This window comes from Stomoxys calcitrans, chromosome 3, assembly GCF_963082655.1.
Source record: "Stomoxys calcitrans chromosome 3, idStoCalc2.1, whole genome shotgun sequence".
Classification (NCBI taxonomy): Eukaryota; Metazoa; Arthropoda; class Insecta; order Diptera; family Muscidae; genus Stomoxys; species Stomoxys calcitrans.
The window spans coordinates 19879290-19906931 of NC_081554.1; the positions used below are offsets into that span (position 1 = coordinate 19879290).

At 43.2% G+C, this 27642-nt stretch overlaps 1 protein-coding gene across 1 annotated transcript in view; it reads left to right on the plus strand.

The window, feature by feature from the left end:
- The first annotated feature begins 688 nt into the window (after positions 1-688).
- The window catches only part of LOC106081696 (dynein axonemal heavy chain 7), a 154509-nt gene continuing 127555 nt past the window's right edge, over positions 689-27642 (plus strand). Inside the window, exons 1-12 of the mRNA XM_059364973.1 lie at positions 689-827; positions 1158-1422; positions 1521-1736; positions 15964-16126; positions 16177-16410; positions 16469-17758; positions 17818-18107; positions 20706-20828; positions 20893-21046; positions 21112-21243; positions 21317-21793; positions 21853-22011. Coding sequence (XP_059220956.1) covers positions 704-827; positions 1158-1422; positions 1521-1736; positions 15964-16126; positions 16177-16410; positions 16469-17758; positions 17818-18107; positions 20706-20828; positions 20893-21046; positions 21112-21243; positions 21317-21793; positions 21853-22011 — 3627 coding nt within the window. The 5' untranslated portion in view covers positions 689-703. The remainder of the gene's footprint in view (positions 828-1157; positions 1423-1520; positions 1737-15963; positions 16127-16176; positions 16411-16468; positions 17759-17817; positions 18108-20705; positions 20829-20892; positions 21047-21111; positions 21244-21316; positions 21794-21852; positions 22012-27642) is intronic.

Below are 27642 nucleotides of genomic sequence, written 5' to 3' on the forward strand. Positions count from 1 at the left end.
TTTCCCCGAAGTTTGGGACAATGAGTTGTGTTAGGCCCTTTGACATCTGTTTTTCAATTTGGCCCAGATCGGTTGAGATTTGGATATATCTGCTATATAGAGCACTCGATTTAAGATCTTGGACCCATAAAAGGTTCATTAATTGTCCTATTCCACCGGAATTTGAGACAGTGAGTCGTATTCGTCATACTTCTTCAATTTGGTGCAGATCGGTCCAGATTTGGATATAGCTGCCACATAGACCGATCTCTCGATTTATAGTTTTGGACCAATAAAAGGCGCATTTATTGTCCGATGTCGCCGAAATTTGGGACAGTGAGTTGTGTTATGCCCCTCGACATCTTTCTGCAATTTGGCCCAGATCGGTCCAGATTAGGATCTAGCTGCCATATGGACCAATCGCTCGATGTAAGGTCTTGGGCCAATAAAAGGCACATTTATTGTCCGATTTCGCCGAAATTTCAATTCTTCTTAAAAATCATATTTTGACCTCGAAAATCATCTCCTCTCTCTCTGCCTTCCAGCTCAACCCAGATTTTACTCTACCCAAGCGACCAGTAGTAGCGGCACCAATTCGTTTAAGCGACCCTGTACCAAACAGAAATTCGTCTACAATCGACCCAAGCCGGATGTGCTGCAGAGCATATTGCAATCCAAGGCAAATCCCCAATATAATGCCAGACGCCTCTGGTACGAATTGAATATGCCCGAGTGTACCAGCGAATTATTGGATGGAAGAATGCTATCGACTACCATACCGGAAAGTCTACTCTGTCACACCAGGGACATGAGGCCCAAACGGAAGGTGGCGGCCAAAAAGAAGGAAAGTGAGTACCATCACCCTATGCAGACAGAATAGCTGCAGGTTGACAGCGTCAATAGTTGCTGCCGTTGCATTCGTAGTGGAGTGTAAAAAAAACCTAAGAGGGATAAAAATGCGATACAACTTCTGATGGCATGGCATGATGGGATGGTGGGACTCTATAACAAATGGGTCTTGGTTACACTTGATTACACACTAATGTCTGGTGTTTTCAATGAAGCTTGCCGTGAAAAAATCATTCTTTGTCTTCTTCTTCCTTTTTCTTTGCCAATGCCACTGGCTGTCATTTGTATTGAGAGCCAGCTTTCTATCTGCCTGAATTTCATCTTTGCAGGACGTCCTTCGTACATGCAAATGCGCTTGGAAAGGGAAAACTTTCGTAAAAAGTTGGTCGAATTAATTGCCCGTAAAGATGATGAGGATGATGTTGTCGATGTCGATGAGCAGGGAGGTAATGCTAATGCTTGCGCGGCAGCCATGGAGCTGGAGGGAGATTTTCCCAATAAACAGGAAAAGGAGGTGTTGCGCTATTACTACTACATTAAGCACGGCATCGACACCATTCATGTATCGCCCATGAGCAAAAAGGTGCTGAACAGGTGAGTGTGAGAGAGGGAGTGTTGGGTTGGGGAGGGGTGGGGGGGGGGGTGGGGGTGGATGTGTAATAGCATGTTAAATATTTCCTTGTCATTTACAGGATTAAAGGTCAAATACCACCGGTCCTTAATAAATGGGAGAATGCCCTGAATGAAAATATCAAAGAGATCAAATCGGACTATGTGTTCTCCATGAAAAAAGCTGTGGTCGACTTTGTTTTACAAAATTCTTTGGCTAATCTGAAAGGTGACACCAAACTGGAGTTGACAAATGAACGCAGGGAAGTGAATGCCATGTCAAATAAATGGAGATATCGGTAAGGAAAAGAAAACAACTAAAAGCGTATGGGAAACTCAAAACAGCCGAAAGAACAGGGACTCGACGATGAAACCATTAGCGACTTTGTAAAGGGTCGGAAGACCAAAATAGGCAAATGCAAATGTTGCCCATGGACAATCCCCTAAGGAACAGGGGCAAACTTCTTACAAACCCATTTACTGAAGGACCAATGATAGAAGTCATCCAGATAAACCTCCACCGGAGCGAGACAGCTACTCACGCTCTGATGGAGAAAATCAGCAAGGCCAAGATTCATATTGCCTTAATTCAGGAGCCATAGGCAAAGTTTCTGCACTGAACCAAGTCAACTAACAATTATTCTATGCTAACATTGGTACTCGACCGAGAACCAGCTTTATTTACCTTAAAAATTTGAATTATGTATTTTCCCCAGAGTTGTAAAGGTCGGATGCAACAGTGATGAGACAGGGAGACGATGTAGCATACCTGCCATCACTTTATCAGCCAGTCAGATCTGTAACAGCTGGTGAGGAAGGCAAAACAGACAGGAGGTGAGGTACTAATAGAATGCGATGCGAACTCTCACCACATTTCCTGGGGTAGTACCAACGGGGCCAAGCCCTGGCAGAATTCTTGGATACTAACGATCTAATAACACTTAATATTGGTAACACCACTACCTTTGTTAATAGGATTAGGGAGGAGGTTTAAGATGTGATATTATGTCCGGAAAATCTAATCGATGAGGTTCAGGATTGGAGGGTCTCTATGGAGCATTCCTTCTCAGACCATCGCTAAATTAGGTTTAGAAGCTCGGCCAGCGCCGAATCCGATAAGCTTCCGGAATAAATTGAAAACCAACTGGACACGATTCGGAAGACTACTCAGAAGAGGTCTTGGGAATGATAATTTAGATTGTCCAGGCATAGCTGACATTGACGACAATGATACTTCTTATTTGTGTTGGTCGTTTGGGATTGTAAATGGGCCATATTGGTCCATATTTAGATATAGCTCCTATATAAACCAATCTCCCTATTATACTTCGTGAGCCTCTAGAGAGTCCAATTCTTATCCGATTTGGATGAAATTTTGCACAGTACCATACGTGCCAAGTATGAATTGAATCGTTTTTCAACCTGATGTAGCTCCCATATAAAACGATCTCCAGATTATAATTTTTGAGTCTGTCTCTGGAGGGCGTAATTCTTATCCGATTTGACTGAAAATTTGCAAAGGACTGTTTCTATGACCTCTAAAATACGTGGAAAGTAAGTGCCAAAGTCGTTCTAGCCATGTCCTACCGTCCGCCCATCCATCCGTCCGTCCGTCCATCCGTCTGTCCATCCGTTCGTCTGTCCATCTATCTGTCCGTCCGTCTGTTTGTCCGTCCGTCTGTTTGTCCACCTGCCCGTCCATTTGTCCGTCCGTCTGTTCGTCTGTCTGTCTGTCTATCCGTCTGTTCGTACGTCTGGCCGTCCATCTGTCCGCCCATCTGTCCGGCCGTCCGTCCATCTGTCCGTACGTCCGTCCATCTGTCCGTACGTCCGTCCGACTGTCCGTACGTCTAACCGTCCGTCTGTCTGTCCGTACGCCTGTCTGTCACTCCGTCTGTCAGTCCATCTGCCCGTCCGACCATCTGTCTTTTCGTCCGTCTGTTTGTTCATCTGCCCGTCCATCTGCCCGTCTGTCCGTCCGTCTAACCGTCCGTCTGTCCGTCCGTCTGTCCGTCCGTCTGTCCGTACGTCTGTCCGTCTGTCCGTCCTTATATCCGCCCATCTCTCCGTCCGTCCGTCTGTCCATCCATCTGTCCGTCCGTCTTACCGTCCGTCTGTCCGTCCGTCTGTCCGTCCGTCTGTCCGTCCGTCTGTCCGTCCGTCTGTCCGTCCGTCTGTCCGTCCGTCTGTCCGTCCGTCTGTCCGTCCGTCTGTCCGTCCGTCTGTCCGTCCGTCTGTCCGTCCATCTGTACGTCCATCTGTCCGTACGTCCGTCCTTACGTCTATCCGTCTGTTCGTCCGTCCGTCCGTCTGTCCGACTGTTTGTCCGTACGTCTGACCGTCCGTCTGTCTGTCCGTACGCCTGTCTGTCCGTACGTGTGTCACTCCGTCTGTCCGTCCATCTGCCCGTCCGTCCGTCTGTCTGTCGATAGCACGCTAACTTTCAAAGGAGTAAAGCTAGGCGCTTGAAATGGTATAGCTGCCATAGAAACCGATTTTGGATCTTGACTTCTTCAGCCTTTAAGTTAGGTTAGGTTGAAAAGAGGGTACAGATATTTATCCGCTCTATGCCACTATGGACATACACCTAAGCCAGTAATCGGCTTGTTGTGAGCTCTAAAAATTATAAAGTAACCTCTAAAAAGAAAATTTTAAGTTTGGAATTTCGTGCTACTTACAATATCCATAATTTTTTTCAAGTTGGTTCATGTCTGGTATTGTGTCCCCACCTAAGTGCCGGTATGTGTTTGACGCGAAAGCCGGGCAATGGCAAAGGAAATGCTCCATCGTCTCATCATCTTCCCCGCATGCCCTACACATGCTATCACTTGCCGCACCGATTTTACATAAGTGAGCTCGTAGCCCTATCTGTTCCGTTATGATACCAATAGCTATACTGAAATCCTTCTTACTTCTGGATCTGGATGACCCCATAGGATTTTCGCGTTCCTACCGACCGATTCGCTGTTCCACAATGTTGCATGCGCATTCGTCGCCCACTCTCTTAACTCGGACTGCGTCGATCCGAAAGGCTTCAGTTTAAACAAGTTTATTGACGGCAGTCCTCTGGCCTTTCATTCCCCCTTACTCCGTTATGGCCCGGCACCAAACGATGCGGATTTTGCCATCCTCAGAGAAGGCGTTAATCTCCTTCATACACTGCAAGACTGTTTGTGACCTTACCGCCCTGGTTGTTATTGTCCTTATGTCAATTTTACTGCCCATAAAGATGTTCACACTCGACGTCCTTACGCATTCCGTGATCGCCCGGATCTCCGCCTGCAGGACTATATTATGGTCAGGCAGTCTAAAACAGATCTCAGTCTCTGGGTTCTCAATGTAGATCCCCAGGCCCACTGTGTCCTCTAGCTTTGATCCATCCATGTAACATGATATTCCAAAGGGTAATACTAGGGTACCGTCAATCCAAGACTGTGCTGATGGCAGCAGTGCCTCGCACTCGACTTCAAGGTTTATCTCCGGTATCCGATCGGAAACCTCTTCCCCTTCCTTCCTGGTTTCCTATCGTCGCCTCGATTATACCGCGATGGTATGAGCTGCTCTCATCCTCAAGCCATTATCCCTTCGCCTTAAGTCCCATAGCCGCAGTGACTGCCTCACACTTAATCGGAATAGAATAGTCCCCAGTGCCCTAGTGGGGGTGGTCCTCATCGCTCCGCCTATGCCAAGACAACATGTTCTCTGAACCTGTTGTATGGTCCTCATGTTGCACTTTTTCTCCATACCAGTCCACCGAACTACTGAGGCGTAAGTAAGTATTGCTCTAATCACGCTTCTGTAGAGCCAGTAGGCTATCCTCGGATTCAGGCCCCATTTCTAGCCCACAGCCCGTCTACATACCAACATCTGTGAGCCTTCTCAGTACGCTCCTGAATGTGACATTTCCAATTCAGTTTCCTGTCCAAGATCACACCTAATATTTGACCTTGTCAGATATCGAAATTTGCTTATTGAGGAAACGTGGTGCATTAAATTGGCCCACCTTCGTTCTCCTCGTGAACAGGCATATTTCAGTCTTCTTTGGGTTAACATTGAAACCTCCGGGTTTGGCCAAGTCATATGCCATATGCAAGACCCTTTTGGCCCTTCTGCATAGCTCGTTCGGATCCTTACCCCTTAGAAGTGTTATAACATCGTCTGGGTAGCGTCTTGAGTCACTAGAGGGCGCAATTCTTATCCGATTTAGTTAAAATTTTGCATAAAGTGTTTTGTTTAGACTTCCAACAACTGTGCCAAATATGGTCCATAATCTGATTTAGCTGCCATATAAACCGATCTTGGGTCTTGATTTCTTGACCTTTTAGAAGGCGTAATTCTTATCCGATTTGGCTGTAATTTTGCACGTGATGTTTTGATATCACTTACAACATTTGTGCGAAGTATGGTCCAAATCGGTTCACAACCTGGTATAGGTGCCATATAAACCAATCCTGGATCTTGACTTCTGGAGCCGCTAGAGGGCGCAATTCTCATCCGATTTGGCTAAAACTTTGCATGAGGTCTTTTGATATGACTTCCAAAAACTGTGATGAGTATGGCGCAAATCGGTACATAACCTGATATTGCTGCCATATAAACAGATCTGGGATCTTACTTCTTGAGCCTCTAGAGGGCCCAGTTATTATCCGATTTGGATGAAATTTTATATAATTCTCCACTGGAGGAGGAGGCCACCGTAGCGCAGAGGTTAGCATGTCCGCCTATGATGCTGCATGCCTGGCTTCGAGTCCTGGCGAAACCATCAGAAAGAAATTTTCAGCGGCGGTTTTCCCCTCCTTATGCTGGCAACATTTGTAAGGTACTATGCCATGTAAAACTTCCCTCCAAAGAGGTGTCGCACTGCGGCACGCCATTCGGACCCGGCTATAAAAAGGAGGTCCCTTGTTATTGAGCTTAAACTTGAATTTGGACTGTTCCTTAGTGGAATGTTCATGGGCAAAATTTGCAATTTTGCTTTTCCACTGACTGTCGTATCAAATATCGTGTGAATCGTTCTATAGCCTGATACAGTTCCCATATAAAACAATCTCCCTATTAACCTTCTTAAGTCCCTAAAGGACGCAAAAAGAGATACCGGAAAAAGAACTCGACAAATGCGATCTATGGTGGAGGGTATATAAGATTCGGCCCGGCCGAACGCTTTTATTTGTTTTATTGGGTTGCCCAAAAAGTAATTGCGGATTTTTCATATAGTCGGCGTTGACAAATTTTTTCACAGCTTGTGACTCTGTAATTGCATTCTTTCTTCTGTCAGTTATCAGCTGTTACTTTTAGCTTGCTTTAGAAAAAAAGTGTAAAAAAAAAGTATATTTGATTTAAGTTCATTCTAAGTTTTATTAAAAATGCATTTACTTTCTTTTAAAAACCCCGCAATTACTTTTTGGGCAACCCAATATTATTGGAAATATCGAAAATATCGAATGTTGCAATTATCGATAGTGAGTCAGCTCTACTCTAGAGGGCTTAATTCTGCACCGATTTGGTTGAAATTTTGCATAATAATCTGATTATCCTTTGTTAGCCTACAATGCATACCGGGCAAACAACTTCATAAATGCGGTCCATATTCGGGTTATATAAGATTCGGTCCGGTCGAACTTAGCACGCTTTTACTTTTTCAATTAAAGTTTTCTGTAGATCTTAAATTCCTATCTCAAATCAAATTTTTAAACCCCTTTAAAACTGAACTATGAAAAAATCTTAAAAAACTACTTAAACTTCTTTGCTCTCTAAGCAATACTACAAGCCAAGCAAATCAACTTCAATTCTTTGAATTGGAATTCATTAGGACATTCCGCTATAGAACGCAGGTTAAACAACAATGAAGGGAAAAAGAACAGTGGGGCATATTTTTCTTCATAACTTTAGAACATTTCAAATCCCTAGACATTGCTGATTCCCCTGATGATTATTTAGAAAAACATTCCCCTCGCACTGTGCTTAAAGTAAGAAGTCATTGTGCGGCTAAATTCACATTCGCTTTAGAAAATTTCCGTTTTGGTTTACGCTTTATGCACTCATGGTATGTTTTAGAAATAAAGTTTAACTCAGTCTCCCGCTCCAATTCATCGTACTAACTCGCTGGCACCACTTGAACCCCCTGCTCCGCAACCAAACCTATGTTGCCCTCAAACCGAAATCTTTGTTTGGTTTCTTACTTGCGAGTCGTGTGTTGGATTACTTTGTCAATTCTTGCAAATGCTAAAGCAAATTCATTCAGGTTTGTATTTATAAGGAGTTCCTTGTTGTTGGCTGCTTGCTGCTCTACTCCAACCATGATTCGTTCTGGTTTCTCATTTTGTGAAGTTATTTCTTTTTCCATTTATATTCCATAAATTTTATAAGTTATGCATCGCTTATTTTATAAGACAACAATTTGATTGAGTCAAATTCGTTTCCGCTTCCTTCTTTCTTTTGGGTTGTACTGGCAACACACACACACACCCACCCACCTTTCCACATACCGCTATGTAGGGAAAAAGATTTGTGTCGTCTTTTAAAGAATTTATAACTAAGAACAGGGTTTTATTCATCAGACAGGAATTGTGTATGAATTGCTATGGATTTAAAAGATAATTGCTTTTTTGGCCAAATGATATGGGAATAGTTGTTATGTGTTACCTAAAATAGAGGACGGACACATAATTTAAAGGATGGGGAATTGAGTTTTTGGGGGGAGATTAAAAAGATTTAAAGATAAACGACCGTGGTTATAATTAAAAGCGTAGGTATTTTTCAAACATTTCTCATAACTCATAAAGGAAACTTTTTGCATATCAATGGGATTTGTCCAATTGGATTTTTCTTTAATTATAAAATGTAGCCAGATTTGAAATATTGAGGGAAGCGGAAGCATTTGAGAAAGGCTTACCGCAATAATCCTTTGGCGTGGGAGCCATAAGTCTCACCTATGGCCTCTGAGAAGTAGACGACGATGTAAATTTCATTCGCGCGGTCCTGATGGCATTTTCCTTAATCCCATGGCAGTCGGTTGTAAGCACCGGATTAAACCGATGGAGCCCTTCATCGGCAAGGGCTATCGCTTTAATGTACCTGTTCGTACTTTTTATACCCTCCACCATAGGATGGGGGTATACTAATTTCGTCATTCTGTTTGTAACTACTAGAAATATTCGCCTGAGACCCCTCCAGCCATGCCCGTTCGTCTGTCCGTCCATCCGTCCGTCTGTCTGTCGAAAGCACGCTAACTTCCGAAGGTGTAAAGTAAGCCGCTTGAAATTTTGCACAAATACTTCTTATTGGTGTAGGCCGGTTGGTATTGTAAATGGGTCATATCGGTCCATGTTTTGATATAGCTGCCATATAAACCGATCTTGGGTCTTGACTTCTTGAGCCTCTAGAGTGCGCAATTCTTTTCCGATTTGACTGAAATTTTGCACGACGTGTTTTGGCATGATATCCAACAATTGTGCCAAGTATGGTTCAAATCGGTTCATAACCTGATAAAGCTGCCATATAAACCGATCTTGGGTCTTGACTTCTTGAGCCTCTAGAGTGCGCAATTCTTATCCGATGGGAATGAAATTTTGCACGACGTGTTTTGTCATGACATCCAACAACTGTGCCAAGTATGGTTCAAATCGGTCCATAACCTGATATATTGTAGCTGTCTTATAAACAGATCTGGGGTCTTGACTTCTTAAGCCTCTAGAGTGCGCAATTCTTATCCGATTGGAATGAAATTTTGCACGACGTGTTTTGTCATGACATCCAACAACTGTGCCAAGTATGGTTCAAATCGCTCCATGACCTGATATAGCTGTCATATAAACAGATCTGGGGACTTGACTTCTTGAGCCACTAGAGTGCGCAATTCTTATCCGATTGGAATGAAATTTTGCACGACGTGTTTTGTTATGATATCCAACAATTGTGCCAAGTATGGTTCAAATCGGTTCATAACCTGATATAGCTGTCATATAAACAGATCTGGGGACTTGACTTCTTGAGCTTCTAGAGGGCGCAATTCCTATCCAAATTGGCTGAAATTTTGGAGACGTATTCTATTCTTACTTTCAACAACTGTGTCAAATAAGGTTCAAAACGGTTCATAACCTGATATAGCTGCCATATAAACCGATCTGGGATCTTGACTTCTTGAGCCTCTAGAGGTCGCAATTATTATCCGATTTGTCTGAAATTTTGTACGACGGATTCTCTCATGACCATCAACATACGTGTTTATTATAGTCTGAATCGGTCTATAGCCCGATACAGCTCCCATATAAATCGATCACTCTATTTTACTTCTTGAGCCCTCAAAGGGTGCAATTTTTATTCGAAATGGCTGACATTTTACACAGGTCTCCCACATATAACTTAATTGCGGTCCAAACCGGACCATATCTTGATATCGCTCTAATAGCAGAGCAAACTTTTCTTATATCCTTTTTTGCCTAAGAAGAGATGCCGGGAAAAGAACTCGACAAATGCGATCCATGGTGGAGGGTATATAAGATTCGGCCCGGCCGAACTTGGCACGTTTTTACTTGTTTCGTCATGCAAATGCAAATTTGCCCATGAACATTCCATTAAGAAACTGGGGCAAACTTCTCAAAAAGTGATGACAGCCGTCAGATACAATTTTAAGCACAATGATAGGGGACCTCCTTTTTATAGCCAAATCCGAACGGTGTGCCGCAGACCGACATCTCTTTGGGGAGATATTTTTACATGGCAAAGTACCTCACAAATGTCGCCAGCATTAGGGGGGAATAACCACCGTTGAAAAACTTTCTGATGTACCTGCCAGGATTCGAACCCAGGCGTTCAGGGTCATAGGCGGACATGCTAACCTCTGTGCTACGGTGGCCTCCTTTTTTCATCATGGGAGAGGCAAATACCGGAGTGCCTTCTGCTTGAGGAGAAGGCACTCTGGTCCGTGCCGGGATTGAAAATAACTCCGGATTCTGGTTCTGTTTGGTTTGTCAGAACCTCCCTCATAATCGATCGTTGTCGGTGAGGTGTAACCGGTTTATGGAGTGGGTGCATTGCCTATCTTGCTTTGGCCCCACGTCAATAAGGAAGTATAGTCGCACTGAATATGTTGTGCGAACATAGACAGCAGAGGGTCATAAGCGTCGTCGTCACACTATGTGATCCCCGCTATTTCTACCGTGCAGCAATATACGCAACAGCAACACCCCAGCCCCAATATTGCCAGGCCAGTGCAGGGAAGTCCATCTTTCTTGTAATTGAGTGTCAATGGTCTTTAAGGCAAGGTCAACGAGATAGTAGAGTTAATGAGTGGGAGGAAAATATTGGTTGCAGGGGCCCAGAAGACAAAGCTGACCAAGACCTGCAGCCTGCACAGTTGTCACTGATACAATGTGCTAAGTAAGGATCGGTAAAGGAGAGGAGGTGGGGGATTGGTCTTCGTGATACAACATTTTGTGCAATATAGACTAATTTCGACTGCACCTGGCGCAAGTGACTTCTACATGCAATGTATGGGAATAGCAGTCAAGACCGGTACTGCCGAGATAGAGCTATACTATGTATACATACCGTCGGTAAGTAGTTTTGACCCAATTAATGGCCAAGTTTACAGGTCCGACATAGTGGCCTAGTATCTGGCCATAATCGCTTTGTTCTAGGAGACTTTAATTCGCATCATGTTTCATGGCATTCTCCTCTAGGTAACGACCATTGGCACATAGCTTTGGCAGAATAGATTGATGGTTCCACATTCTACATGGTGCAAGAGAATACCTCCACTAGGATTACGATTAGGTGCAGCAGCTCGCCAGGGATATCTATTGCATTCCCTGATTTCCCGAGCGATATATTCTGGCTAGCCGTCATTCTTTTCGAGTGTTTGAGAGAAAGATTCTTTGTAAAATTTATGGATCAGTTTGCATTCTTTTAGAGTATGGGTCTGGTGTGAACCACGAACTGTATGACGACGTTAGAATAGTTAAACGTATAAGGGTGATTTTTTAAGATCTATAGGAAAATTGTTAAAAAAAAAGTTAAATTCAAAATAATGCATGAAATCTTTTTTTGAATCGATAGTACGGTCCATATAATTTAATGTTTAAACATTATTTCATGCAAATGTTGACCGTGACTGCTCCTCAAACGGCCCAGCCGCTTAGTCCAATTTTGGGATACTCTGTCCAAAGTTTCGGCCGGTATCTCACGAGTAAATGCTTCAATGCTGTCTTCCAATGCGTTAATTAAAGCGGGTTTGTCTGTATAGCCATGAACCTTAACATAGCCCCATAAAAAATAATCTAAAGGCGTTAAATCGCACGATCTAGGCGGTCATTTGACCAGTTCCGAACGTGAAATAAAATGTTCACCGAACTCACCTCTCTTTGTTACGAAAGTTGTGTCGCACCAGTGTTGTTATATGGTTCTGAAGCATGAGTACTTATGAAATCAGATGAGGCAGTGTTTGGAGTATTTGAGAGAAATATTCTTCGTAAAATATGTGGACCAGTTTGCGTTAATGGAGAATAAAGGCGTCGTATAAACCGCGAGCTGTATGACGACGGTAGCATAGTTACACGCATCAAAATACAACGGCTGCGTTGGCTGGGTCATGTCAGAAAGGATGAAGAAGCTCCAGCAAGAAAGTCTTTTGAAGGCAAACACGGTGGTACACGCAAACCGGAAAGACCAAAAGCCCCATGGATAGATCAAGTGTTGGGAGACAAATCGAAACTTGGTGTCAGAGATTTTAGAATGAGCGCAAAAGATCGAGCTGCTCGAAACGCTATTCTACGTTTGTCTAGTGGAACAAATGTTCTGTCATAGCCAATTAAAGAAAGCAGAAGTGCAGCATGTGGCACCGTCTTGTTGATACCACATGTCATGCAAGTCAAGCTCTTGTATTTTGGCAAAAAAGAATAGGATATCATCTTACGATAGCGCTCACAATTCTCAGTTACGTTACGATTCGTATCATCTTTGAAGAAGTACGGTCCAATGATGCCACTAGCCCATAAACCACACCAAATTGTGACTTTTTCTGGATGCATTGGTAGCTCTTGCAATGCTTCTGGCAGATCTTCACTCCAAAATCGCCAATTCTGCTTATTTACGTAGCCATTGAGCCAATAATGAGCTTTGTCGTTAAAATGCATTTGCAAGCGTTGTTCGTTTGTAAGACGATTCATGGGTTAATTATGGACTAAACTGAAGATGTCTGGTAATGAAACAAAACACGAAACGTGCATGAGTTCTTTAAACCAGTGTTGCCAAAAAGTTAATAGCTAAAAAATCACCCTTTACAACGGATGCAAAGGCTAGGTGATGTTGTCAGAATGAATGAGGAAGCTCTTGCGAAGAAATCTGTTGAAGGCGATCACCGTGGTGCACACAAATAGGGACGACCAAAAGCCCGGTGGAAAGATCAAGTGCGGAAGACACCTCGAAAGTTGGTGTCAGAAAATTTAGAAGGCGCGTAGGAGATCAAGGTGTTTGGTACGCTATTCTAAGTTCGCTTAATGGGATAAATATTCCTTTGCCGAATAGGATAGGAAAATGCTTTACATATTTAACTATTACGTCCATCGTCGTATGTCGGACTCTGTCGAATCAGCAATACTGGTTTAAAAAACCAACCTATATCACCTCGTGGTCAGATTTCACCTGGGAACTACTTTCCTATTATTTCGAGGTGGAATTTGGTGCACAACCACCTACTCCACATAGTGTCTGCGCCCAGACCTCTGCTTCGTCCCCTACACCGTTGCCTCAAGGTATATTTTTTCTACGCAGTAACTGTTTAGCGTATCTGGGGACTGCCTCCCAATTCCTCTCATTTGCGCTATGTTGTCGGATAAAAAGTCGCCAATCAGCGTTTCTCTGCTTCGCCCAGCTCAGTGACTGCAGTCAAAGAACGTATGTGCGGCATAGTCTTCGGCTTCTTCCGCCTCGTAAACGCAGGTGTAAGATGTGCACTTACCCATTCGATATAGGTACTTCCTAAAATACCCATGGACGGAAAACATCTGAGGTAGATAGAAGTTCACGTCCCCGTGTCTCCTGTCTCTTCATATATATCTGGAAAAAATTGGAGTGCGCACCTTCGCCGTGTTTCGTTTAACCTTCTCCATGTTGCCATCTTTGGATGGTCTCTTCTGCTATACCCAGGGGGTGGATCTAACAATCTTCGAGGCTTTGCCTCTAAAGATCCTATGTGACTCCATTGCGAGGAGATCAATGGGCTTTATGTCTACGATTACAAGGACCACTTTTTCTGTTACCGTGTGATAGGCTAATATGACTCGTAGCACTGCTGTTCTTTGCACCGATAGTATTATCCTTGCCTCTTCTACGTCTCTAGGGTCGGCGGCCATATTTGGGAGCCATACAGTCAGATACTGTTAGTGGTCTCCATTAGTATCTTTCCCTTGCTTGGAAGAGGTCCGCCTTTATTTGTCATTAGTCTGCTTAGTTTATTTCCGTTGTTTTACCTTTATTTGGAATCCAGTCTCATTTCTAGGTATTTGTGTGGATCATAATGTCGTTGCGTGCTCGATTTGCTTCGAGTACCTTTATTTGGAATCCAGTCTCATCCCTATCTACGAGTATGTGTCGCAGCTCTGTTTTATGCATGCCCAGTTGTAGTCCATGTGAGTCTAGCCAGCTCTTTGTGCGGATCATAGTTTGGCGGAGTTTTGCGTTGGTCCTCTTCCGTGTTTCTCGCTATTGCTGCGATTTCGTCTGCGCAACGCACTGGGTAGGTGTCTTCAGGCATGGTTTTTTTGTAAATCTCGTCTTGGGTTGCATTCCAAACGCCTGGCCCCATTATGGACCCCTGGGCGGCTCCTGAGGACAATTGCATCCTTTCTTTGCCATGGATCGTTTCATAGATTATTATCATACAGGTACTTCAATATTCTCACCAAGTCCTGAGGTAAGGCAAGATCGTCTAAAGGGTTTGAATCACATCTGCCCAACTCGGGCTGTTGAAGGCATTCTTGATATCTACAATAGGATCGCTAATAATACGATCTCCCGTATACAAGTCCATGAAGAACTCATATTACAGCCCAGAAATTTTCGATGAATATAACATTCTGTGCCGCTTGCTCTATGTCTACCACTTATTTTAGAGCTGCCAATGTCGACTTCCCGGGTCGAAATCCGTAATGTCTTTTGGAGAGACCTCCCGCGGTTCTGATGGCTTCATCAAGTCTTGGCTAAATGAGACGCTCAGTTAGTTTGCCAGCTGTATCTAGCATGTACAGTCACCATGGGACGGTGATGTTTGGTCCGCCTTTCATTTGCTAATTAAAATCAGCTTTGCTTCAGGTAATATGCCTCCTCGCAGGGGCTGTTGTACATTGCGAGTAGTACTTTGGGCGGTCGGACTTTATCACTTTAATGGCTTCGGCGGATACGTCATCAGGGCCTGGTGCTTTCTTATTCTTGAGGCTCTTGCCAGCGGCTTGCAGTTTCTCAGTGCCGAACAGAGGTATGTTCGAGGTAGGCTCCGTCTCAGTGTCCCCTCTCTCTGATCTCACGCACTGAGAATAGTGTCTTCACTATGTTTTACATGGTATACACATCCATCTTGTCTACTGAGCTTCTCATTCCGAGCTTTTGGAAGAAGACTTTATACGCGAGTCCGCAGGGGGTTTTAAACCCTCCACTATAGGATGGGTATACTAATTTCGTCATTCTGTTTGTAACACCTCGAAATATGCTTCTGAGACCCCATAAATATATATATATTCTTGATCGTCATGTCATTTTAAGTCGATCTAGCCATGTCCATCAGTCCGTCCATCTGCCGAAAGCACTCAAACTTTCGAAAGAGTAAAGCTAGCCGCTTGAAATTTTGCACAAATACTTCTCATTAATGTAGGTGGGTTGGGATTGTAAATGGGCCACATCGGTCCATGTTTTGATATATAAAGTGAGGACATAAAGGAAGAAAAGACTATAGAAGACTTGCTGCCATTTACTCATTTCCTTGAGAGCTTGGGAACTTATTTGATTTAAAGATAAGTTCCGATCCGAATGATTCAATGGTGGGAAATAGAAGGCAAAGAAGGAGGCGTCTAAGTCAGTCTAATGGCAGACTGTCACTTAAACCTTACCTATGCCATGTCAAAACTTCAGTGCGGCTCCCCGTTCGGACTCGGCCCGAAAAAGGAGTTCTCTTATCATCAAGCTTAAACTTGATTCGGGCAGCACACATAGATGAGAGAGAAGTTGCATGGGCAAATTTGAATTTGCAACCAAGAGTTGTATTAGAGTCTATCTATCTATGCCAAGTATGGTTCAAATCGGATCTGATTCCTGATTAAGAGGTTTGAATCCTAGAAAGGCTCTCTTCTATGAAATTTAGTGAGTTGTTATGGGCAACTCGATAACCATGCATGGTCTAAAACAAGACCTTTGGTCAGTTTCACACCAAAGACCGTGGCTGACTGTCTGGCACTCATAGTTACATTACAATCCACCAAATATTTTCTGATTGGACTCTCTTAGTTTTAAAATCTTCTAAAATTTTGTTTTCCCAAGATATGATGAAAATCGTTGTCGTCTTAAGAAAACCTTGTTTTGCATTCATCGATCTGTGGCCAACATATTGGAGTTGTGGAACACTAAATATAAAGAGATTACATTGGTTGATGCTGGCGAGTTGTCCAAGGCAAAGGGACCGTTTGAATTATATGAGTTTATGGTAAGTTTACCAGTGCTGTTTCGTTCTCGTTACTAATCGATTTTTTACAGCTTAGCGTAGGCCGTCAAATCGATCATACAAAAAATCTCTTGGAAAATCAATGGTATGAGGAGATACAAGCAATTCTCCTAAAGGCAGCCAATAAAGGTCAATTGCCCGATATAAGGAAAACAAAATTGATACAACGTTTCTACAATTGTGTGGCTGCCTTGATGACCCAGCAACTGGAGGATATGTGCATAAGGAGTTTAAATAAATTTGCCGATTTCATATGTGACTATGGGGTAAGGAAACAGAAAATTTGAAAACGTTTCAAAAATCCAAGTTTTAACTTTCCCACAGAAATCCAATCCTGGCTTTAAAATATCCCTGATGTTGGAAGATGAGGATGTCATTGTTTTCAATCCCAACTTTTCCAAATTTCAAAGTGAAATGGTTCACATCATTGAATCCATTGTCTTGGCTGTACAGAATCTTTCACGTATTGAGTACAAGTTGTACACGGAATGGCCAACTGCCGAAAAAGTCACTTTGACACCGGCCATACCTGATTCGGTGATAGCTGAAACACGCAATCGCATCAGTGCTCTACTGGAAGAGGAACGCATTGGTCCCGAATTGCGTTTACAAGATTTTGATGAGTACATCGACTTAATGAATGGCCGAGATGCGGAACGTATTTCCAAATTCATTACCGCCCAACCAGCATTTGAGGCATTCTGTGAAATGGTCCATCAATATCGACAAAAGGAAGATAAAATTTCGCGTGATATATGGGGTGTTATACGCATGGGTCTCTATGAATTCCATCGCGAAAAGTTTATAGCCACTTTGGAGAGCTTTGGACGTTATATGCAGGAACAATTACTGGGCTATATGGTCAATGATCAGCAGAGCAAAATCTCCAAATTGGGTAAGGAATATGAGTCTATTGCCAAAAAGGCTTTGACAATACCCAAAGATACTGCGGAGCTAATGAGTCTCAAGGCCTATGTCATTAACACCGAAGAGCATGTGGTACCGGAAATGGAACAAAGACTCAGGGTCAATATGGGCCATATATTGTGGTTGATGGATCATACTTTGTATTCGCCTTTGCAAATTAAGAATAACTCCAATACCTTTCAATGGTATTTGAAACTTCCCTCAACCTTTGAGGATCATCGTGTAATCATTGCCGATAAGACCATAGAATATCAGGAGTTATTGAAGAAACGCATTGACACTTTTCGTCGAGAGCTGCAGACCTACTTTGATCAGGTGCAGACCTATGACGAATGGGGTGATATCAAACAATTGGCCAAGTATAAGCGTAAGGCTACCATATTGGATAATCGTTTGGTGGTGGCCATGGACACCATTGATCGCATCAACGAGGAAGAGGTTTCATATGGCTGGGATCTCTCGCAATATCCCATACGCAAAAAGGCTCATGATCAATTGAAGCCTTACAAATCACTATTCGATGCTGGCCAAGAGTTTATGGACAAATACGATTTGTGGATGAATGCCCAAGTGGGAGCTTTTGATCCGGACAAGATAGAAACCGAAGTGGCTAATATGTATCGCATTATACAAAAGCTGGAAAAACAAATGGGTGATCATCCCACAACAACGATTTTAATAAAGGATGTAAGTTACTTGAGGGATTTAGGGAGTTGTTTAGTATTTTCTTCTTGTTTTCCTTTAAGATCAAAGAACAAGTTGAAGCCTTCCGTGAACATATGCCCATTATTTCCACCCTGGGCAATCCTGGCATGAAAACTCGCCATTGGGAATTGGTCTCCGAGATAATTGGCTTCCCCATTAAAGTCTCACCGGAGCTGACATTGGCCCGCATCATTGAATATGGCCTGGAGGATTATGTGGCCAAGTTTGAAACCATTTCGGAGAGTGCTACTAAGGAAAATAATCTGGAAAGAGCCATGGCCAAGATGGTGGCTGAATGGGAAGATATATCATTTTCAGTATCACCATATAGGTAAGGATGTGAACCATTTTTTTAAGATTAAAAAAAAATTCCTTTGCAATGAAGTATTAGAAATTTTTATAAAATTTTCTATAAAAACAAATTAAAGCGAGTTAAGTTCGGCCGGGCAAAGTCTCATATACCCTCCATAGATAAATCTACAGATACAGATGGACCGTACTTGCCATGATTATTAAATTCATAAAAAAATACCCCGTTTAAAATTTCGGCCAAATAATTGCGCCCCCTAGCGGCTCAAGGAGTCAACTCGGGCGATCGGTTTACATAGGAGCTATATTAGGTTACAAACCTATTTGGATCATATTTGGCACGGCTATTGGAACCCATAGCAAAACTCTACGTGCAAAATTTTAGCCAAATCGGGAGGCAATGGCGCCCTCCATAAGCTCGATAAGTCAAATCTAAAGATCGGTTAATAGGGCCGCTATAACAGGTTATGAACCGATTTAGACCATACCTGACAAATTTGTTGGATGTCAAAACATTTTGTGTTAAATCGGAGCCAAATCGGATTATAATTTTGCTCCCTAGAGGCTGAAGCAGTCAAGATCCGAGATCAATTTGTATGGCAGCTGTATCTGGTTATGAAACGAAACAAAACACCCCATACGAAATATCAGCCAAATCGGATAAGAGGCACAAGAAGTCAAGATTCAAGATCGGTTTATATGGCAGCAATGAAAGTGAAAATCTGCCCGTGAACATTTCAGTAAAGAACTGGGGCAAACTTCTCACATATCACTGAGTGCTGTCCGATTCAAATTTTAAGCTCAATGATAAAAGGCCTCCTTTTTATATCAGAGACCGAACGGAGTGCCGCAGTCCGACACCTATTTGGGGAGAAGTTTTAACATTGCATAGGAGGGGATAACCACTACTGAAAATTCTTTCTGATATTCTCGCCAGGATTCGAACCTAGGCTTTCAGTGACATAGGCGGATATGCCAACCTCTGCGCAACGGTGACAGTAATCGATTGTGGTGTTCAAGCCAGGATTTGAACCAAGGAATAAATCCTCCTGCTGAAATCCTAACCGTCCCGAGCCCATTGCCATGTGAACGTGCTGACATCGCAGTGGCCGGTCAGGACTCCCACCAACAATGTGAAAGTTAGCGCTTCCCCAGTTCAAGGACAATCGTCGTTCTCGCAGGGTCTTTGCAATATCGTCAGCAAGTGCAAATTCGGCGTAGCAAGAATCCACCATTCCAAATCGAGGCCGAGTGGCTCCAGCTCTTGCTTAAATACTGAGTGCTTACGATGCTCGATATGACGAGGCTAGTTTTTGACATGTTTAAATAACCAATGGCCAACATGTTCCGGCGGTGATCGGACGAATGGACCGGCAACAGCCTCAAACGTCCGAGATGCTACTTGCATCCCCCAACAAGCCTCGACTTGCAGGCCTTCCATGCAGGCCTAACTGTTCATATAATCGTGAAAGTCTAACAGGACCGACGCTTTTAACTCGGTGCAATAGGGATCGCAAAATCCTCAGCGCATCCGTCCAGAATCTATGTGACTTCCTAAATTCTTGGTATTCAACAAAAACCTCAGCCCAGGTGCCGCAATCCCTCTTGGACCCACGCTAGGTCCGTAGCTTCTGAATTAGGATCACATCCAAGGCATTAAGGATCGCGGTAACCTCAGCCTAAATGGTACTGCATCCATCCAGAAGTCTATACAGTTCCCTAAATATTAGGTATTCAGTGCCCAAATCCACCTTGAACCCACCCTAGTAAATAGGTGGGCCCAAGACGAAGCGTGCTCGCTCTTGCCCATCTATCTCTGTTTATAAGAGCAAACTTGATTGTAGGCACCCTTTTCTTTCTTGGCCTTCGGCTTCTGCATACTTGGTGGTGTATACTCACTCTATGAACCGAGAGTGAGTAATAAAGTAATAAAAAGACCCATCATTGGCTATCTCTCTCAGACAGAATGGTGTATGTGCTTGCGGGGTCTCGTGTATTGGTTCAGATGGAGAGGGCAACAGATTTGTTTGATGCTTTGGTACCGTCTCTTCCGAGGAGACGGCTGGGATCATTGTGGTCTCCAGGTCCTTGTCAGACAAGGTTAGGTGGGCCACCAAACCTACAGAAACACTTTCCTCTCTGCGATCTCTCTATTTTACTTCTTGAGCCCCCAAAAGGTCCAATTCTTATTCGAATTGGCTGACATTTTACACAGGTCTCCATATAATTTAATTGTGGTCCGAACCCGACCATATCTTGATATCGCTCTAATAGCAGAGCAAATCTTTTCTTTTATCCTTTTTTGCCTAAGAAGAGATGTCGGGAAAAGAACTCGACTAATGCGATCCATGGTGGAGGGTATATAAGATTCGGCTCGGCCGAACTTAGCATGCTTTTACTTGTTAAAGACTGTAGCGTGATTTCAACAGACAGGCGGATAGACGGACGGACATGGCTAGATTGTCTTAGAATTTTTCGACGATATATACTTTATAGGTTCGGAAATTGAAATTTCGATGTGTTGCAAACGGAATGACTAAATGAATATACCGCCATCCTTCGGTGGTTGGTATAAAAAAATATGGAAAGAAAATTTAAACAAAACACTTTTTATTTTCAGAGATACGGGTACCTATAAACTGGCTGCCATTGATGACATACAAGTGCTATTGGATGATCAAATCATAAAGACACAGACCATGAAAAGTTCTCCATACATTAAACCATTCGAAAAGGATATCTTGTGAGTGGAACAATGAAATGATTTGAAAGAATTTCATTACATTTAAAATTGTTCCTCATTTTAGGAAATGGGAAGCTAAGCTGATTTTGCTGCAGGACATATTGGATGATTGGTTGCGAGTTCAAGCCACCTGGATGTATTTGGAGCCCATATTCTCCAGTCCAGATATACAACAGCAGATGCCAGAGGAAGGTAGAAGATTCAGTGCAGTAGATAAGGTGCGTAGTCATAATTGTGTTCAGTATTCACAATACAAGGTACAAAATTGTTTGAAACTCCTTAGATTTGGAAAGAACTAATGAAGCAAGTCAATACTGATTGCCGCGTCATGGCTGTAGTGGAAATTGATAAAATGTCGGAGAAGTTGAAAAAGGCTTTCAATCTTTTGGAAATAATACAAAAGGGTCTAAATGCGGTAAGGTTGAGACAGGATTTCATTTCAAGGAGAAAAAAATCTACATTTTGCTTTTTGGCTTTTCCCATTTCAGTACCTCGAAAAGAAACGCCTCTATTTCCCCCGCTTCTTCTTTTTGTCCAATGATGAATTATTGGAAATTCTTTCCGAAACCAAAGACCCCACACGAGTACAACCTCATCTGAAGAAATGTTTTGAGGGCATTGCCACTTTGAAATTCACCGAAGATTTGGAGGTTACCATAATGCGTTCCTCAGAACGTGAAGAAGTCGAATTGGTGGATAAAATCTCTACAGCCAAAGCCAGAGGTCAGGTGGAGAAATGGCTTTTGGAATTGGAAATTGATATGAAAAAGAGTATACACAAGAAAATGAGTGAGGCCTTTCATAGTTATGCCAAAAGTGTAAGACATGAATGGGTGCTGATATGGCCTGGACAGTGCGTGCAATCGATATCGCTTACCTATTGGACTTTGTATATCACTGAATGCTTTATGACTGAAGATCCTCCGAAAAGTTTGGAAAAATATTTGGAAACCAATGTGGAGCAGGTTAATTGAATCATTTAAGCTTTGAAGCATTTTGAAAGTTGTAATTGTCTTGTTTGCAGATTAATCGCATTGTTGATTTGGTCCGCAGTGATTTGAGTACCCAGAATCGCATAACTTTGGGTGCCTTGGTTGTATTGGATGTCCATGCCCGTGATGTTTTGGCTGAAATTGTGGAGAAAAAAGTATCACAGCTTAATGATTTTCAATGGTTGTGTCAGGTTAGTATACGAAAAATTCTGAAACACAATAATGGCTAAAATTTAAATCGCTAAAGAAGGGCTTGAATATGTTCAATTTGCTAAGGGCGATCTTTTTACTCAGAAGACTGATTTACACGGGTGCCCCGGTAGCCGAGTTGGTAGCGTGCTTGGAGTAACAGTGCAGGGGTAGTGGGTTCGGTTCCCGCCAGACGCCTTGGTTGTCGCTACTGTGGTATCACAATGGACTTAAAATTGTCGAAGTGAGTCTGTAAAGGAGTGGCACCCTTACCTAACCTACATAGGGCTATATTAAAGGAAGAAAAATTTGGTTCATGTACTAGAAAGCCACTACAACCTATCACAACAAAGACGTCTATTAAGGTCTCCTTGAAGACATTTTCTTTAACTTTACCCCGTCAAGTTCCATCGCGTCTCTTCTTTATCCAGAGGCTTGGGCTTAGAGTTTGTACCAATGATAGCCAACACACTTTTTATACCCACCACCATAGGCATAGGATGGGGGCATACTAATCTAGTCATTCTGTTTGTAACACCTCGAAATATTGATCTAGGACCCCACAAAGTGTATATATTCTTGATCGTCTCGACATTCTGAGTCGAATTAGCCATGTCCGTCCGTCCGTCTGTCGAAATCACCATAGAGGTCGAACGCGTAAGGCTAGCCGCTTGAAACTTCGCACAGATACTTAATATTGATGTAGGTCGTTGGGGATTGCAAAAGGGCTATATCGGTTCAGATTTATATACAGCTCTAATATAAACCGATCTCCCGATTTGACTTCTTGAGCCCCTGAAAGACGCAATTTTTGTCCGATTTGGGTGAAATTTTTCATGCGGTGTTCTGTTATGACTTCCAATAACTGTGCCAAGTACGGTCCAAAACGGTTCTTAACCTGATATAGCTCCCACATAAACCGATCTCCCGATTTGACTTCTTGAGCCCCTGGAAGCCGCAATGTTTGTCCAATTTGGCTGAAATTTTGCACAAGGTGTTCTGTTTTGACTTCCAACAACTGTGCAAAGTTTGGTTTAAATCGGTTCATAACCTGATATAGCTCCCATATACACCGATCTCCCAATTTGACTTCTTGATCCCCTGGAAGCCGCAATTTTTGTTCAATTTGGCTGAAATGGTGTTCTGGTGTTCTGTTATGACTTCCAACAACTGTGCTAAGTACGGTTCAAATAGGTCAAGAACCTGATATAGCTCCCATATAAACCGATCTCCCGATTTGATTTCTTGAGCTATTACAAGCCGCGATTTTTATCCGCGGTCCTAATCGGTCTATAAACAGATATAGCTCCCATATTATAGCAGAATCCATGGTGGTAGGTTTCCAAGATTCGGCCCGTCCGCTTTTACTTGTCTTAATCTAAAAATGCACCTGTGGATGATGCGTCAACATAACCTTTAAGACCTAATAACAGTGGAACTCATGGTACCAGATATGTATTCCTATGTGGGATGAAACTTATTCTATGTTTGACTAAGACGTCGAAACAAGTCAACTGGGAAAAACAAAGTGTAGGTTCCATACCCAGACAATTTCGAGGTGGTTCCCTGTGTTACCCCGGTGGATTAATTCCACCTGGAAATTGCATCTTTGTTGTGCAGGTTTCTGACCTCCGCATTTACACCGCTGCGTTCAGAATGATCATTTTCCTGCGCAGCACTTGGTCGCCGTACGTACCACCGCCTCCTAGTTCTTCTTGTTCTCTGATATCCTCTGGACTATCATTGCAAACTTCCCCCGGCAAACCAGAATAGTTCTGGCTCAACTACGATCCCGCAGATGTGGCCGCCTCAACTTCTACAGAGCAAAGTTTGATGAAAAGGTGCAAACACACGTCGTCTCAAACCCAGATCCCTCTGAATGCACCACACCTTAGTCGAAGAGTTCCTGGATCTGGATATTCAACAGAACCAAGCAAAAGAAAGATAGAAAGAACGCAACACACTTCTCCAACAACAATAACATATGTCTAACGCAATATTTTGGTTCGTCGTGTTTTCTATCTCTCCAGATCCGTACATCGGTGATAAGTCGTCGCGTCCACCTGCATCGACTTTCATACAGCCAAATTTTGTTACCATCTCACGATAGTCGCCTCTCGTATGGCCCGTATATAGTCCGTTTGAATCTCACCCTGTTTTCTCTGGGTTATACACCTCGCATTGTAGAGCCTAAACCATTGCAGCTATTACCAGGGCTGGGGGCTCCACTACTGTCCGGTAGGATGACATGACCCTAAGAGTCGCCATACTCTGTGCTGAGAGCAGGGATTTCGCTCGGCATTCAGCCTACAGTGGCTGGTCCCATCTTTCTCTGGGATATGTATCTCGCGTTGTAGTGCCTTAACCATTCCAACTATAAAAAAAAACTGCGGGCTCCACCTCGGTCCGGTAGGGTGACATGACCCTTACAGCCGTCGGAATATGTACAGAGACCAGGGATTTCGCTCGGCATTCAGTCTGCAGTGTCTGGCCCCATATTTCGCTCCCATAGAGGAGAATGCTATTGCATGTCTCCTATAAGAGTTTGTATCTGCACGGGAGAGCCCCAACTACATTTGCCATAAGTCAATAGGATGTCACCGTAGCGCAGATACTAGCATGTCCGCTTATGACGCTGAACGCCTGAGATCGAATCTTGGCGTGAATATCAAGAAAATTTTTTATCGGTAGTTATGCATGGCGCAATGCAGGCGATATTTGTGAGAAACTATGCCATTTAAAATAAAAATGGTATGGCTGCCATGTAAAAACTTCTCTCCACAGAGGTGTCGCGCATCGGCACAGCCTTCGGACTCTGCTATAAAAAGGAGGCACCATATCATTAAGCTAAAAACTTGAATCAGACAGGACTCATTGATATATGAGAAGTTTGCCCCTGTTCCTTATTGGAATGTTCAAGGGAAAATTTGCATTTGCAACTTAATTCTGGCCTTTGTTGTCTCGTACCGAATTTGATCTGCATAGGTGAGCTTGGTATCCGGTCAGATCCCCAGATATTTCATCGATCTCTTGGTCTTCATCAGTATGTCGTCTGTGCGCACATCTACTTCCACTGGAATATATTTTCCCAATAGGAGTATCAAATTCGCCTTCGGCATTGCCGAGGGTGTCCTGCTAGTTCTTTGCCTTTAGCATCGCCTTTCAAAGTTTACGCGCTGCACCTTCTGTGACTCTAGTCGTGATAACTGCAGCGATGTCGTCAGCGTATTTTACTGCCTGGCATTGTTGTTCGCAGTAGTCCATCATAACTGTATTTCAGAGACCAGGTTTTAGGTATGGAGCCTTGCGCTGCTCTGGAATGTGAACTAATATTCCCTCGTTCCATCCTAAGAGTTACAGATACGTACCCTGTCATGCAAGTAACTTCACATTATTCTCATCAGATAAGTCACTATACTAAAGTCATCTTTGAGTGGCGGAAGATAATCAGACCTTCTGAGGCTTTTGAATGCCTTCTTCACACCGGTGTGGTCAAGAGGACAATAGTCTAAAGTTGCGGTTCCTTTGCCACTACAACCTTCACCACATCTCTGAGAGCTCCGTTTGTGGACATTGCTGCCAGGAAGCCATGTTATCTCATTGAGCCATGGCTTTACGAGTCGCTCAAAAGCTTCCCGACCGTATCCAGCATACAGGGTGGCCTCTATGAGAACGAGGATGTGGGATCACCTTTACCTTTGCTTTTGAGCGCTAGCTTTCATACATCCGGAAAAATTATTCCAGTAGGCGACGGTTAAACATTCTTAAGAAAAGTCCAGTACAGTCCGTTTTCAGCTATCTGCCTTGTGATCTCGGCTGGTATTCCGTCGGTACCTGGGGCTTTTCTGTGAGACGCGTTCCTTAACTACTATATCGAGAAATGGTTTATTTTGTTACTGAACTCCTCATAATCTTCATCTTTTCTACGGTCGTGTCGGGGAGAAGAGTGTGGACTAGATTTTCCATTGTTCTTCCTTTCATCAACCGTTGGGCTACATATGCCGAGTTTTGCCATCATAATTTTATATCCGAGGGTCGAAGGGTTTCTATTGTTCTTCAGCCCATCAATATCGTTAGACTCCATGGGCCGAGTTTCTTCGAGTGCAAATTTTGCCCATAAACATTCCACTAAGGAACCGGGGCCGACTTCTCACATATCAATGAGTGCAGTCCGATTAAAGTTTAAGCTCAATGATAAGGGGTCTCCACTTTATAGCCGAGTCCGAACGGCGAGCCGCAGTGCGACACCTCTTTGGAGAGAAGTGTTTACATGGCATAGTACATCACAAATGTTGCCAGCATTAGGAGGGGAAAACCACCGCTGAAAAATGTTTTTTTTTCTGATGGTCTCGCCTGGATTTGAACCCAGGCGTTCAGTGTCATAGGCGGACATGCTGATCTCTGTACTACGGTGGCCTCCACTTCTCGAGTTTCTCCATCATAATTTTATATTCGAGGTCCCAAGGGTTTCGGTTTATGTCTTCTCTCAATTCTCCTCTTGTTACATCTTTCTATTATGTCAGTGAGTAACTTTTTTGCCTCCTTGTAGCATGTTCTATCTCGTCCGGTCAGGAGTGCGGTTCTCGTGTATCTCTGTCTTAGTTTGATGTACTTGTTTTTATTGCTCAGCTATCGCGTAGTTCCACTCTACGGTCGTATCGGGGAGGAGTCTGTGGACTAGACTGTCCATTTTTCTTCCTTCCATCAGCCGTTGGGATACGTATGAAAAGTTCTGCCATCATAAAAATAATTTCCGAGGATCCAAAGCTTTTTATTGTTCGTTCTGTCCATCAATGCCGTTAGGCTCCGAGTGCCGAGTTTCTCCATTACAATTTTGTATCCGAGGCACCAAGGGTTTCGGTTTATGTCTTCGCTTAATTCGCCTTACTCTTCTTTTGTACACTTTTCTGTTAGGGCAGTGAGTAACTTTTGAGCCTCCTTGTATAGAGCATGTTCAGTCTCGGACGCACTCCTCAGCTCTCGTTTATCTCTGTCTTAGTTTGATGTATTTGGTTTGTTGCTCAGCTATAGCGTCGTTCCACTCTATGGTCGTATTGCCGGAGAGTGTGTAGACTATATTTTCCATTTTTCTTCTTTCCATCAGCCGTTGGGCTACGTATGCCAAGTTTTGCCATTATAATCTAATATCCGAGGATCCAAAGCTTTCTATTGTTCTTCCGTCCATTAATGCCGCTAGGCTCCGAGTGCCGAGTTTCTCCATTACAAGATTGTATTCGAGGCTCCAGGGGTTTTGGTTTTTGTCTTATCTTAATTCCTTTCACTCATCTTTCTTACACTTTTCTGTAACGGCAGTGAGTAACTTTTTGCTTCTTGTATACAGCATGTTCTGCCTTGGCCGACTCCTAAGCTCTCGTATATCTCTGTCTTGCTCATCTATCGCATCATTCCACCAGTGTACTGCGATTATATTTACCTTCGGTTCTAGGCATGGATTTATTGCATCCGCTCTCTATGATGCCCACCACTCGTTCCACAGAACGCTTCCCGCATTTTTTGCCTGCTGGGCTCCCATCTCAATTTTCGTAAGGAGTTTCGAGGTGTCGAGCTTGTTCACGGTCCAATTTTGTGTATTTGGACTCATTCTGTGATTAGTTGTGTTTCTTCCGTTATTC